Here is a 15,064-nt window from a genome sequence, read left to right as displayed (position 1 = left end):
CTTAATTACAGAATGTATTTTAACCTTGAAGGTTGCTCTTCAGTGGATTTCTTTGATCAAGTCTGAAAGACCAGGATCCTGGCTATAGTAACTAGAGCCTCAAGATGCAGCTTAAAGCTCCTTTTAACAGATTCTTCAGCTCACGCTTGTAATAAACCCCTTTTCTGGGGAGGTGGAGGAGCTGACCAGGTTAGAGCGACCTGTGCTGTTCACAAAGTTGATAGTTTGATGACGATGCAGATAGTCATCTTTCTGCCTGCTTCTGGGCAGGCAGGGTGCCCTGAGCTGCTTCACAAGCCTGGTGTTTTTGTTAAGCTCGCTCTTTAAGGGCAGCTTCTCCTGTGGCTGCAAGAGATGAGCCTGCTGAGCACCCACATCCATGCTGCGGCACCCTGCTGCCCACACCCCTCAACATCAGCATGAGGCGCTATGTGGGTACCATTTGCATTGCCAGTGATCGAGATGCTTGTTTTATCTGAGATTAAAAAAACCTCTCCAAGAGCTTCTTTACGGTCTCACTGCTACGTTAGGTCTCTCTGACTGACCTCGGCACGGGTGCTCCTGCACGCCCGGCCCTGGGGCCGCTGCAGCTCCCTTGCCTGCTTGGTCACTGGGCAAAGGGCTGCGCCGTGCTCCCAGGCACCCGCTTCAACCAGCAAAGAGGTATCCAGACTCCAAGTTGCATTTCTCACGAGATTTTAAGCCTGATATTTGATTTCCCCTAAATATACTTGTCCTGTTATTTCAGTTGACTTGTGGTATGTGGACAGCAAACTGAGCGTTTCTGAAATTTTTGTTGTTTGCTATTTTCTTCGTCTCTGAAATAAAAAATATATGGACAAAAGGTTTTGCTACGGTACAGTCGGATATGCTCTTGTTTCTGAAGTCTCCCTAGATTTCGTTTTTAGCCAGCTTTTGTTTCTGTGTATTTTGAGTGTTGCTATTAAGGTAATCATGCTGTGAACAGAGATGAACTTATGCAAAAAGTCCGCTTCTCGCATTAGTGCATTGTTTGCGCTGAAAGCATATTTGGATAAGGAAAGCTTTTCAGAAATGGCTACTTTTCTGTGAAATGCAGCTTTTAATCCCAGATTGTTTACATTTAGGGCAACTAATGAGTCAATATACAAAGGCAGAGAGGGAACCTTCCTTCCTGTTTGTGGAACGTGCTAGGCTCCATTCCAAAATTTTCCATCCTTCTGAAGAATATATGGATTCTGCTTTGTTTCTTTTGAACTCAGTAGGATTTTTACCTTTAAGTTCCGTGTGAGAATTAGAAGGTGATTATTCTGGGTAGTCGTAATCTACTCTGTGTAATTTATTCCTATTTATTCATATGGATAAGGAGAAATGATTTTGAAGGGTTGAAAGCCTGATGTTTAGAAGCTGGAATGCAATGTGGACTCCTGTAGCCTGTGATCATTTTACAGATTTGTTCAGATTCTGTAGCTGCAGAAGCGTTTTGTTCCTTTGACATGCTATCCATTAGACCAGAAGTACTAGATGTCAAAGGAGAGGAGGAGAAGCGTTGGAGAGATTTGTTCATTACACAATCGGAGTGTTTTCCTGGACACTTCAGTCATACGTTAAATTTTTCATTATCTTCTCCCATTGTCTAGACTAAGAGATGTTCATGTAATTTCTTGCAGTGCACTTGTTAGAGCAGAGGAAAGCTTTCTTGATGTCATTATTATTAAAAAGGCTTATTATGTTACTAATGGTCTAGTGGTCAGTGGGAATGGGACATTGCCGAAGAGTGCTCCAAGTGCAGGCGCAGTGATGGGCTTGGGTCAGCCGGGAGGCAGAGGAGAGGGAAGTTTGTGGTCTTTGGTGATGCACACCACGTTCACTTGTAAGCGGTCCTCCCGCAAGCATGGAGAGACAAGAGGAAGGGGTGGCTGGGAGAAGAGGGATGCAGAGGGAAGGAGCCTACAGGCGGGCAGAGCTGCAGGGCTCTCCTAAAGCTTCCTGGGCTGAAGGCTGCTGCGTGCTGCTGGCCGTCCCCCGCTCCTGCCAGCCTGGCCGCTCTGCTCCGCAGCCTGGTCCTGCTGGGGAAGCCGGGTGGCTTTTACTGCCCGTGCTCACCAGTACGTGACGGCGTCAGTACAACTGGAGGTATTTTGCCATTGATGTGCTAACTTTTTATGGACTTAAAAGAAGAATGAAGTTTTACAGTCACCAGTTTAAACATGTTAAGCTAAGATGTATATTTTTTTAAATCTACCCATTGAACAGCCAGCCAAATTTTGCAATTCTGTCAATTATATGATAAATTTTATTTTACTACCTTGCTTTTCCTGAGTACAGAACATGATCTCTATCTACTGCTTCCTCTTCATTTGAAATTAGTATTTAGTTTAGGCTGTAAAAATGCGCAGAGAGTAGACCTAGTTTTTAATGAACAAATAAAAAGACTAGCAAGTTTGTCACTGAATAATTCATAGTCTGAAACCTGATTAACAACGTTTAGCCCTCCCGATTCTTGTTTAACTTGATGTGGTGGTTACCCTCTGGAGTTCTCGCTTTGGTTCACAGTGTTCATAGATCTGTGTTCCATGTGGGGCTTTGAGATACACATAAAAACTATTAATAGAATAATTTCCTAGATTGGGATTTAGGGCCTTCGAGTTCATTTCTTGGCTTCTATTATAGACTCTTTTCTGGCCAAGTCATTCAGATTTCATGCCTCAGGTCCTCATTTGAGGAGGAGTACCAATACTTTCCTCCCTCAAAGACGACAGAAGAGGTGTTTGTTAATATTTGTGAGGTTTTTCAGGGGCTCTGGTGATGGGGCTCCTTGCAGGCACGTGAGAGGGGACGGTCTCAGCCCTTCGCAGGGCTGTCTGTGAGGTGTGCAGCTTTTGGGCAGGGCTCTGCTGCTCATGGTGAGCTCTGTCGGTACAGGACCCAAAACTGCACAAGCATATACTAATGAAGAGGCTTTAGAGAAAAAATGGATGAGAAATAACCACAGAAATAAAGTTTTTTGTCTCCAGAAAATGTTAAAATATCTCTGTGAGAACTGGCCTGTTCTGCTGCATTTCAGATGCAGTTTTTTCAGTTTTTTCCTGACATGAAGTAGTTCAGAGTCCTCATTTTATGAGGATTATGTGCTCAGTCTTACTTCTGCAGAAATGTGAGTGATATTTAACAATCTTGTTTAGGGCATGAGTACTTTGTACAGGGTATTTGTGATTATTTTTATAAAAATAAACAGTATATAGGAAAATATCAGTTTTAAAATTGGAAACAGAAAAAGTCTGGTGAAATTTTGACTTAATACTATGACAGTATAGTTCTTTTACCAAGGCACAGTACTGCTGGGCTACGTTGATATTAAAATTTATCTACTTGTATTGTTGCCCGTATGAAATTTTTATAGGCATTATATTAAAATGAATATTGAGGTTAGTTGACAAATAAAGGAAATCTTTGTTAATGTGGTTTAAATGAGTGATTGTGACATTATAAATTAGGCAAAGTAGATGTTAAGTGCACTGCAGCCAAGCTAGGGGCCTAATGGAGCTTACGTTGGCTCATTTTCTAGATGATATATGGCAATTGCAATGTTAACAGCCCGAGGTAGCCTTGATTGACTTGTATGTTTATTTTACACGATGCAAGCTAAGACCTGATGCAAGAATGAAGAAATGAAGCGATGACCAGAATGTCCCCTGGGAAGTGCTGTGACCCCAGGGCTCAGCTCCCCCGAGGCAAGGCCAGTCCAGGGCTCCACCTGATACTGCCTGTGTGCTTCTGCCTCTAGTCTCGTTTCTCTGGTTTTGAGGAAAAACACACGGTGTTTGGTGCTCCAGCTCCCTGTGGCAGCCCCGTACTACCCTTCCGATCAACCCATAAATATTTAACTGGGATAAAAACCCCACTGGGCGAACTCAGGGAAAGCCTGGGAGCTCTCTGTTAAACTGTCGTGCTCTTGCTTCTGCAGTGGCATACAGTGAAGGGAACTACGTGCAATCGCTGATGGCTTTTTTTACCAGTTTATGCTCAGTTGCGTGATTTTCAAACCTTATTAGATAAATATAGATTCTTGAAGGGGAATTCTAGCAACATCACACTGTGTGGTGTAGGCTAGTGATATGTTAAGCTTGAAGTGTAAAAGTTATTCTCTTCTACACTGAACAGGTACTAATATTACTAATATTCTATACTGGATAGTATTAATATTTACAGTGGGGAAAAGTGGTATTTCTTTTGTACCTCAAACTCAAAGAATCTTTAAAAAAAACCCTTAAAAAAGTCACAGTATTGAGACAGCAAGGCAAATTTCAGGCTAGTAAGGTGATGTCTGGAACGGCTTTAAGAGATGAAGATTGAATTTTCATAAAATAATTTGCAATGTTGAATTCTGTGAATTCAACAATCTCTCTGTGTTTGTGACTTGACTACAGGCCTGCTGACGTTCATGGCTGTAGCCTTCTGAACTCTCACGGTCTTTAGATGGAGCAGCAAGCTGCCTGTCGCGCTGCGAGTTGATGCTGTAGATGGGCAGTGGTACCTCATTTTGCATGAGCCTTTTACGTTGATGTTTCATTTTAGTGATGCTTTTCTCCAAAGTATGTTAAAGGTATGGTTTAAAAGAAGCAGCTTCAAGTAACTCCTTTCCTTCTTTTTTTCTTTCAGTATCCGCAGCGTTATGCAGAAATACCTTGAGGAAAGGGGTGAATTAACCTTCGACAAGATCTTTCATCAGAAAATTGGTAAGTCGTATTTCAATAAAATGTTACTTATGTAAACATTTTCAAGATGGTCTTGCCTGCCACTTCGCTGTAATGAGTGCTGAAAAATCAGTGTTGTAGATGATCTGAAGAACACTGGAATATGGACAGGACTTAGTAAAACAAAGGTCTTCGATAAAATGAAATGTTGTGAAAGGGAAGAAGATGAAGCAAGGCAATCTGTCAACTTAACTTCATGTTCTGGAAAACTACTGGAAAAATAATTAAATTATTTGGAAACATCGAGGAGAAAATCATATTACTTGGTATGGGCTTGTCAACAGTATAATGTGTCGCATCATTTAAACCTTTTTTTTTTCACTGCAGGGGTAATAAGCCTTGTTGATAAAGGGAGCAAGAGTAGAAAAGATACCATACATGTTGTCTTGACTCTCTGACATCATGTTCTTGCTAGCAGTGCAGGGAGATGTGGCCTGCGTGAAACCTGTGTGCAGGGGGTGAAACTGTTGGGGAACAGTTACCAGTGCCTCCGTGTGAACGTGGAAGGATGTATCCAGGGAGTTTGCGCAAGAGCGTCAGGGATCAGTTACTATGCAGCATTTTAGTTAACAGTGTGAGTGCTGGGATGAAGAACCCCTGCATTCTGCTAGTTAGCTGACAAAGACAGAATTACAAAAGATTTCCATAAACTAGAGGAGGGGAAAGAATGCAGTGCTTCTCAGTCAAAACAAGCAGTGTCCTCTACACCTGTGCTGGAGTAATTACACAAATACAGGGTGGAGAACCACTCACTGATCAGGTAGACATTTTTCATTGACTTGGCTCTTACAGTGAGCTGTAGGTTGTATTGTCCAAGGTAGATCACACGACTAAATATAAAATCAGGATTGTAGCCAGTGAGGAACGTGAAGTAATCCTCTTTTGGCAGAATATTGTGTCCATTCTGGCACTGGACTACAAAATATACATGGTCCTGCTGGAAAGAGTCCAGGAAAGAGCAGAGGGAATGAGCAGACCTTACTTAGCAGTCTGCTAAATATGACCTACAAGGAAGTATTGAAATAGGGTGTTATGCAGGCTATGAAAGAGAGAAGTGAGGCTGAACAATCTTCAGAACAAGAAAAGTTGTTGCAGAGATGAAGTTAGTCGATTTTCCCAAGGCTTAACATGTGAATTAAAAAAGAAAAAAAAAACTGGATATGAATAAAACCATTTTAGTAGTAGGATGGGTAGTGAATTAGGGGAATGGGTTTCATATGGGGCTTGTGAAATCTCTGTCCATTAGGTTTGAGGAGTGGATTTGCATCTGTCTGCTAGGATAGTACAGCTGCTCTTGTCCTGCAAAATGGGGACAAAACCATAAAAGATCGGTCTCTCGAGGAGATCGATGCGTCTATTCCTGTCTGAAATACACCAAGACTGCAATTAACAGTGGAAGCAAATGCCCAAGAATGAAGTGCCCCTGCGCCTTGTTTCCCAGGGAAGGTGGTGCAATGGGCGCATCTTTGGGCTGATCAGGCTGTAGCTGGTCTCCCTTCCTGGCTGGAGTAGAAATGTCCAGCCTTCCTGATCACCTGGAAACGTGCAGCTCAATAGGTAGAATATTCTGGAGTGTGAGTTTGAAGTATTGCCAGATAAAAATAAAAAGTGTTTTTGTATAGTGTCACAGATTGTCATTAATGGGTTTCGTACCATTTTACAGAGAGGGTTGTAGAAATGCCAGTCTAAAGTATGTGTTCATAGAAGTCTCATGGAGCTTTCCGTTGTATTACGGTAATTGTAGTCTGTATCTTTGTGCATAAAATCCTCTTTTTATTCTGGCCAAAAATTCTACCCTGTAAATGCATAGATACTTCATTTGCTTGTGCTGACATCTCTCAGTATGTGCTTCAGTTTAGATGTCTGTGCTGAATCATTAAGCATGGCAGTTGCAAAATAAGTGGAATTTTAAGCAACCAAACACAGGCTGATTTTAACTGTTTGATTCTGCTGGTGGCAATGAAACGAAGCCGTCTTATTTTTTAAAGAAGGGGTTAGAAAAAAAAAAAGTCAAACAGAGCAGCCTATGTGTAATGGATATTTCTATTTATGTAATTGAATACTTTTCATTAATAGTTGGTTCCAAAGAACAGTGATGAATGTTTTGGTCAGTTACAGCAATTATAGTTAGGTTACTGTAACCTTCAAAAGATTTTCTTTCTTTTTTCCCCATGTTAGTAGCCATCAAACCTGGAATTTTAGAGCCCAGAGTTTCATTAACATCTTAGTTTCTCCCCCAGATCTTGAGATGCATAGTCACAGATGTACAGAGAGGTTTATTCTCCTCTTCCCTTGGTACAGTCATAGCAGTACTTGCCCTCTGTTACCTGGAAATGAGGAGGTCTTCTGTGACCACTTTGCTGGAGTTTTGGTTGCTTCTGAAGCTGGTTTCTTCTGAAGAGGATTTAGAATGGAAGAAAAAAATATTAAAGAAAAACATGACTGTTTTTAACAGAAGACTTTGCATTGCACTGGAAAATATTGTATTTCCTTACTGTGGTTGTTCATTTAAATTTTATTGTGTTTTCTAGCTTGTTCTTTGCCATTAAATTAGTTCTGTTTCCAGACATTAGCATAATTGCTTGTGGTAAAGTACCTTCAATTTTAGGCAAGCATTATGCAAAATGCTGTGAAAATAAATATGGTGAGGTAATTAAAAGTCTAATCACCTTTTTACTGTTGTTGTTATCTCTTTGTATGGCGGGGATGTGGAGAGACCGCAGCTGAGGCTGGATCTGCATGTGCAGGTCTGGGGCGGATGCCCCGCAGGAGGCAGCTCCCGCTTGGAGGAGTTTAAATCAACCTGAGTCAAACGAGTCTCTGATCATGAGCTGTAATTCTGCTGGTTCATCCCCTTGCTGCTGGCTCTTCCTATGCTTTTATTTTCTCAGTTAAAGAGCCATCTAGTATACAGTGCTTTCTCCCTATATACTAATTATAAAATTTCATCAAGCTATCTATTTTTCCCTTTGGCAAGCAATGTTGATGAGGACTGTTAAGCTTTTTTTTCCAGACCACAGTTCTGTCTTACAGCTCCAGGTTAGTGTTTTCTGTTTTTCAGTATCCTTCTTTCAAATGTAAAAACCAGGGCTTTGATCAGTTGTTTGATACAAGTCTTTCTGATGTCCTATATGGAGTTGTTTCTGTTGGATGTTTTCCTATGAGTATGTCTGATTATGGTGCTGGTCTTATCAGCTGCAAGTGTTTATCCTTTATGAGTCCTTAAATCCTTGTAAGATCGATACTTTCCAGGTCCCACTGTAAAAGATTGGCCCAAATTCCCTCCCTGATACCTCCCCGAGTTGTGCAACTGTAGGGAATCGCACGGGTGACTTGGGCTTGGAAACCAAAACCCTTGCTCTGCCTTTGAGGATCGAAGTAAGAGCAGGAAACTCCATGAGTGTGCAGTGTGGCAGCAGCCCTTCCGGGGATGGAAATGGCCTGGAGACTTCATAAGATTTGCATAAACAAGTGTCTGTTCTCTATTTACATCTTTTTCTTCATGAGGGCAAATAGGTTGCTCTTGTCTCTTGAAGATGGCATGACTGTGTGCAGGAGTGATGCTCCAGAATGATCTTCAGCTCTCTAAGAATCGCCTAATGAGTCAGAGGACATGAAGATAATAGAGCCACACAGAAAAATGCTCTGGCAGTGCTTAATAGCCGAGCAGCCGGCTGTTCCTGCAGAAGCTGCTTCCTCCACAGCAGAAGCTTCATGGGGAAGTACAGCATGTGTCGAGGCGGAGTGCGTAACCACCTTTAGCTAGTTTTCTTTTTACCACATCCTGTTTGCTACAACACCAGATTATGCGTTTGCTTTAGAGACATTTTCTGGTATCCCGATATCTATAATTTACACATGGAATCCACTCTGCTTCATGACTGCGTTAAAATCACACGTGGAGTTCTTCTCGTGCTCCCTTGCAGTGCAGGGTGGGCACGCTTGTGAAAACGCTGCTTTCAGAGGGCAGTTTTTGATGTGAACTATAATGTGTGTAGCTGCTGGGCGGATCGGGGTCTGCTGCAGCAAGTATAACTGCCAAGTGTAAAAGGGAGTGAATTTAGGTCATAATATTACTTTAGAACAGGATTGTCGTGGTTATTAAAGTTAAATGCTTTGGAGCAAACCTGTTGCCAGTTATAGTTCAGTGACTCTTACGTCTGATGCTGAACTTTTTGACAAACTGCAGCTACCTGGTAGGCAGCAGATAAAGTTGGCTTAGAACTTCTGGGATGTGATGGTGAAGCATCCTACGACTTCAGTCCTGGCTTAGGTTCAGCCTTGGGTTCTCTGGTGACTGGAAGCTAGCGGGACACGGCGGTTTGTCTACACCCTTCTCAGTTTCTCATCCGTTACGCAGAGCTGTTGGGTTTGAGTCGTGGGGAAAGATGAGAACGGAACTTATTTTAGCTGTTTCAGCAGCTGGTCATACTGCAATATAAGCTTTTCACCTTGCCTAGTAAGTAACTTGGATTTCCGTGTCGTCCCCTCCCCGTCCCCCTCCGAATCTGGATCTAATTTCTTAATTTTCACTTGTAAAAGAACCAATTAAAAAAACTTGTAGTTGACGTAACAAGTTACAAATGTTTTTTTCCTATTTACCATCCACTTTTGTATAGTGAGGAGTGATCTTTCTTGGGTGATTCATTTAACTGTCTTTTATATCCTCTTAAATCAGCAGGCTTCAAGTTGGAGGTCTTCCCAGCCAGGGTTAGCATTTTGCCATCTGTATCAGTGCTTCTGCCTACACACACATCTTGTGAGGGGCTCTCGCTTCTTATCTGCTCCCTTTACGCTGCTACAGCAAAGTATAGCTAGTGTATGTTCTGGTAGCTTTTTAGCTGAGTTTCCAGAGCAGATGAGCATTTGGTCTATTTTGTAGTTCCTTCTGCACAGGCAACCTACAACTGTGGGGAGGGACTTTTCTGCCTGCCCTCTGCAGTTAGAAGGAAACGTGCTCCTGACTGTTCTGGCTGCTGTTCCTGCAGCTTTGTCAGTGACAACTTTGTTAGAAAAAAAAAAATCCAACAAACTAGGGTGAGAACAGCTAAAGAGTTGTTGGTTTTTGTTTTTTTTTTTTTAGGGCAATGAATCATGCTTTCTGTTGCTTGTTTCTCTAGTTATGGACCCATCATATTTCATTATTTCAGAATTTTGATGCCAATCATTAGATGGATCTTGAGTTAAAATCTGTTGAGAAAAACATTCTTGCTCTTCCTCTTTCTGTTGCCAGTGTGGTAGCACAGCGCGCTGCGCTCCCCGAGATACCTAAAAATAACAGGCTGGGAAAAGTACCTCCCTAGAGCATTATTTAAGCTATTGTTTAATTTAAGCATAAGATCCATGTGCCGTTGGCATTCTGAACTAATTAAATAGTCCTCAGAGGAAATAACAACGAAAGCTATAAAACTTGGATGGGAGTAAAGAAAAGCACCTGAGTTTTTGGCTATTAAATGAGGAGGGGATGACAAAATTATTAGTAGGTCGTGCTTCTAGTCATTTCTAGCCACCCGTGATGACTTAGAAGCTGCCCGCCTGCCTGCATCTCGGGAGGGCGTGTGAGCGCAGAGGGGTCGTGCGAGCGGCGTTTCTTCCACCCGTGGTCCCACAGACCCCCGGGGGCACCGGGGCCGGCCCGGGCGTGCTGCGGAGCTGCTGTGCACCAGTCCCCGCAGGGGATCGAGGCCCTCCATCCTTCCGGGGGCAGAACGGTGGCGAGTAGGAGGGGCTGTGAAAAAACCTGTGCTACAACGTCTTTAAAAACTGATGGTATTTTTAGAGCTGAAGTCACCGAGGGGCATGCATTAGCTCCTGATCTATGACTTGAATGATTGAAAGTGTCACAGCCTTGGACTTCTTTTTTAACAATGTTCGTGAGACTTGTAGCGCTGCGATAATTTTACTCTATTCTGGTATATTGACGTTAAATAATGTGCAGCCATATAATAGGGAGAACAGTACTTGCTTGGGGGTTTTCTGTAGGAGCAAGAAGGCAGGTTGTTTGTTCAAGTGGTTTTATTCTGGGGTTCCTTTTCTGACCTGGGGAAGATGGCCACCATACAGAAGTAGACACCGTCAGAATTAGGAAGTAACTATATGAACAAAAAATTATATTTAAAATACTGTTTGAAGACTGATCGTCTTTTTCATGTTGCTTCTTATTTTCAATTCAAGTTTAGACTAAAACTTGGATTGTGGACAGTCTGCAGGAGGCCATTATGAATCTGTTGAACCCCTGCTTTCCTTGCACGGTTGATACGATCAGTTAAAAAGAACACAAAAACCAAACCACAAGTAAATGTTGGAAACTGTGTGATTGTAAACTGAAATAGAAACTATTAATGTAAGACATTTCACAGTGGAGCTGTTCCTTTACAGCGATTCTCCGCTTGTATCAAACTGGGGTGTGGATAGTGAAAGAGAGAAAATACATACTCGGAGCCTTCTTATAAAACTCAGTCTGTTTTGCTGTATGCAGGTTTTTTTCACCAAATTAGTGTTAGGTTTAAGATCTAGTTTTTATGTCATAATTCAAATGTTACTGGAAGCTACACTTCTTTCAATGTACTTTTATTTTGTGGTAAAATAAACATGATACTTGCATGAATTACATTGAAGATCATTTAGAGGGATGTTGATGAAGCTTCCTGCTGTGGATTTTATGTGTGTTTTACCTGCAGGCAGTTTTAAGGAGGTGCCTGTCTTGTGTGTCAGGGACAAATAGTATCCAAAGTCACTATCAAATTATATGTATTCGTTTTGGTTTTTCTTCTGATCATCAATAATTGAGTTTTTCTTCGTTGGGATGCAGCCTGATACACTCCCATGCCTGCCTTTGTGGAGGCGTTGAAGATACTCAGTTGTGTGATTTCTCAGTGGATTTGCAGATTAAATCTAAGCTTTAAAATAGGAAAAATATATCTCCTATCATCTGGAACTTCACATAATGGATAATCTACACATGCTGATATATATTAGCATTGATATACAGTATAGTTCTTGGAAGATTTAGGTCATGGGGAAAAATAGCCCTTATCTCAGCAGAGAAGTGTAATTACAGTTTTTGGGGTAGATTATGTAGAGTTCCAGGCAGACAAGAAATTTTGAACTCCAGAAGTAGTACTGTAGGAGAGCAAATTAGCAAGATAGATAACGAATATAACAAATATAGAGATAACAAATGAAAAATTATTTGAATGAAATTTCACTTGGATGTTTTCCACATCTAAGTTTTCAGCAAACGTGCGTACCGGACAGTAAACCCCAAGACGATCGTACACAGCCTGCAGTGACTTCGTTGTGTACGTTTCATACATTTGTTTGGTTTTTTCCTGGGAAGCATGTATATAAACTCATTCCTTTCAGATTAGATGAGCCCTCAGGGAGTTGTGCGGTCATCCTGCAGCTGCACACCTGAGGCTTCGGCAGCGGACTCCTGCAGCAGCGAGTCTCCAGCCTTTCCTTCCAGCTCCATTTGCAGCAGCTTTGCAGGCGTGTAGGGGAGATGGCATCAGGCTGCGTGCATGTGAGGCGAGGCGAGCCGAGGAGGAGGAGAGGGCAGCCAGCCTCAGGCTCTCTGCATGGGTACTGGCGAGGGATGGGCACTTCCAGCACATGGCGGGTGCTGCAGCTGGGCTGCAGTGGCCTCCAAAAGGTCTTTGTGCAGGCACTGCACGTGGGGCAGAGGATGGCTGGGCTCCAGAGTTCGGTCCTGCTGCTAGGTGAGCTGTATGTTATGCCTTCGTGGCTTGCCAGGTCCGCTACCAACTACTGAGGAGGGGTTGCAAAGATCAGTTTGGAAAGTTTTGAGCTAAAATGTTATAAACCCATCCTTAATATCGTGCAAAGTGACTTCCAAACCAAAGACAGTGATTTCTATCTGCTTGTACTCACTTGAGCTTTCTTAGCCCACTTCTGCTGTTTATCCTTGTGCATAAACAGTGATGGTGTGTAATCTTGATTTCTCCCTCCTCCCTCCCAGCAATTTCTCAGTCAAACCAAAACAGTTGCACTCCCATGGGGTTTTTATCAACGTGTCTTGAAACAATTCACAGACCAATTAAGCCTCTGAACACCACTGTGAAATAGGTAAATATTAGTTTTCCATGTCAGTAATGTGACATAATAACAACTTTAATGAGATTTACCTGCATAGCTCTGTACTACTAATAAAGCAGATTCTCTGGTCCTGCCAGTGCTACTCAGTGGGATAACTCATTAGTAACAGGAGAAAAGCTCAGAAACTCAGAAGAGTAAGTAGAATCTAAATTACTGAATCTGTTCAGTCTTCTAACTTTCAGCAGTGCTTTTAAGAGATAAAGCAGTTAGAAAGTTGCAGAGCAGAGAAGCTGGAGAGCTCTGGCTCTCAGTTATCTCCCGAATGCATTTGTAAAGCAGAGAACGAACATGGATATTTATTGTAAGCCTTTCAGGTGCTTTTATTGTTCTATACCAATATCTGTCCCATAAAAGAACGATGCATAACACAACTTGCCACCCCCCTGGGGAACTGGTCCAGATTTGCAAGGTTCTTGCTGCAGAACGTCACTTGGTGCACTGTCGGGAGGTGAGTAATGAGCCCCATCAGACCTCCAAATCTTCAGACTCTGTAGGGGAACAGAGCAGTAACCTTATAGGGTAGTTGCTTCTCTCTTTCCTGGCCTCTTTCCACTGGCAGCATTATGTCCAGCCAGTGCCTCTGTAATATTCTGCTCCAAAACATGTGCATGTCTGTGGTGGTTGGATAGGTAGGTTCATAAATGTGCAAACCAGTTTCTTAATGTTTCTAGATACTTCTGTCAATAATTTGATTACTAGGGGAAGGAGTCTGAAGAGAAGTAGAACCATCTGTTTCTGAAACTCCAGCTCTCAGCAGCTCTTTCTCTCTTAGAGTGCACAGAGTGAACCAGAGGAAGGCTTTAAAATTCATGTAGGAGAATCATCTGTGCTCTGTCACTGTTGTTTTAGTGGTTTTGCTTCTCTTTACCTAAGTGGGGTGTGTGTTTACTATCTGAATACTACTGGTTTTGTGTTTTGATTTTAACCACAGTACAAGAGTCTTCCTAGATGCTACTGCAGAACAGTTTGATTCTTTACAGTGGTTAAGATACTGAACAGTACTTGCTAAGGTGCACCCTGGCATCAGAGACCTGAGAATACCCTTCTGTTGTGCAATTTTTTTCTGTCTTCATTAAATGATCCTAACCCCAGTTTCCCCCCCAACAAAATACACACACAGATCTAGGCCCTTTCTTAGAAGTAGAAATACACCTCCCAGTGTACTTGTGTATTAAACAATTCATAACAGTGAATGGTTCATAGCTTAGAGCATGTCAAAAGAAATAGTGGGCTTTTCAATAATAAAGGGGTATTGGCTTGCATTATGTAAGTACTTTTAAGAAGTTCTATGATGGAAAAATACTGATCAAGGAAACAATATTTGTCACGTCCTTCATAGGGACTGAATATTCTTTTGGCATGAGGAAGGAACCGATACATGTCATGATGTTTTTAAGTTGCTAATACTTGTTAGCTTGGTAATAGCTTGGTAGTAGCCGCTAATACCACTTGCAAAAGCAGTGGCCGTTTCTTCTATTTACAAGTGAAAAAAGAACAAAACCTCAAGTGCTATGTATTTCTTGATGAGCTTTAGTGAAGGGATTTAATCACATTCTTTGCAATAGCTGATTGAAATTAAGTGCTTCAATTCTGTATTTAGTTGTTCTTTTAAATATTAGAATATTTTTACATGTCTTTGTTTAGTGGTATTAGTCCTTGGTCTTTTATAGGTTCTTTTTCTTACACATGACCCTTTTTTTTCTTTCACCTTTGATATGTTGAATGCCTTTGATACTCCGCTTTCAGTGTATGTCTAGATCTCCTTTAGTTGACTGGAATTCTGCATGTTAAGGGAGACTAGATTAAGAAAGATATGTACTAAATGTGGTTCAGATATAAGTTTTCCCCATTCTTTTCATGGCTTTACAAAATGATTTATTGCATGTTCAATATTTAGAGGTACATTTCATGAGAGTCTAAAGGTGATACGTGGTGGGGTTGGTTTTATTTTGAGGCAAAGATCCAGTGGCAATTGCAGTGGGTGAAGCACAGACATCACTTTTTTTTTTTTTATGATTTACAGCTGCGTGTTAAAAATAGAGCACATTCTTCTTTTCCTTAGAAATCCTTGTATCATTTGAATTGGTGTGCCTCCACTTGACATCTTGACAGCTGCTGGTCCTGCCCTTTGAAAGTGCTGAACTCCTGGCTGCTCTCAGAGGACAGGACGTGGAGGGGTGTTTACCATATGCCTTCCTGTTTGAAATGCA

At 41.8% G+C, this 15,064-nt stretch overlaps 1 protein-coding gene across 2 annotated transcripts in view; it reads left to right on the top strand.

Moving 5' to 3' along the window:
- Positions 1-15,064, top strand: part of GRK3 (G protein-coupled receptor kinase 3) — a 78,288-nt gene that overhangs the window by 14,018 nt on the left and 49,206 nt on the right. For both annotated transcript variants that reach the window (XM_064465892.1, XM_064465891.1), the window contains exon 2: positions 4,642-4,718. In XM_064465892.1, the coding sequence (XP_064321962.1) occupies positions 4,642-4,718 (77 nt within the window). The remainder of the gene's footprint in view (positions 1-4,641; positions 4,719-15,064) is intronic.

The sequence above is a fragment of the Phalacrocorax carbo genome, chromosome 15 (genome assembly GCF_963921805.1).
Source record: "Phalacrocorax carbo chromosome 15, bPhaCar2.1, whole genome shotgun sequence".
NCBI classification, from domain to species: Eukaryota; Metazoa; Chordata; class Aves; order Suliformes; family Phalacrocoracidae; genus Phalacrocorax; species Phalacrocorax carbo.
This window is presented reverse-complemented; position numbering and strand designations above follow the sequence as displayed.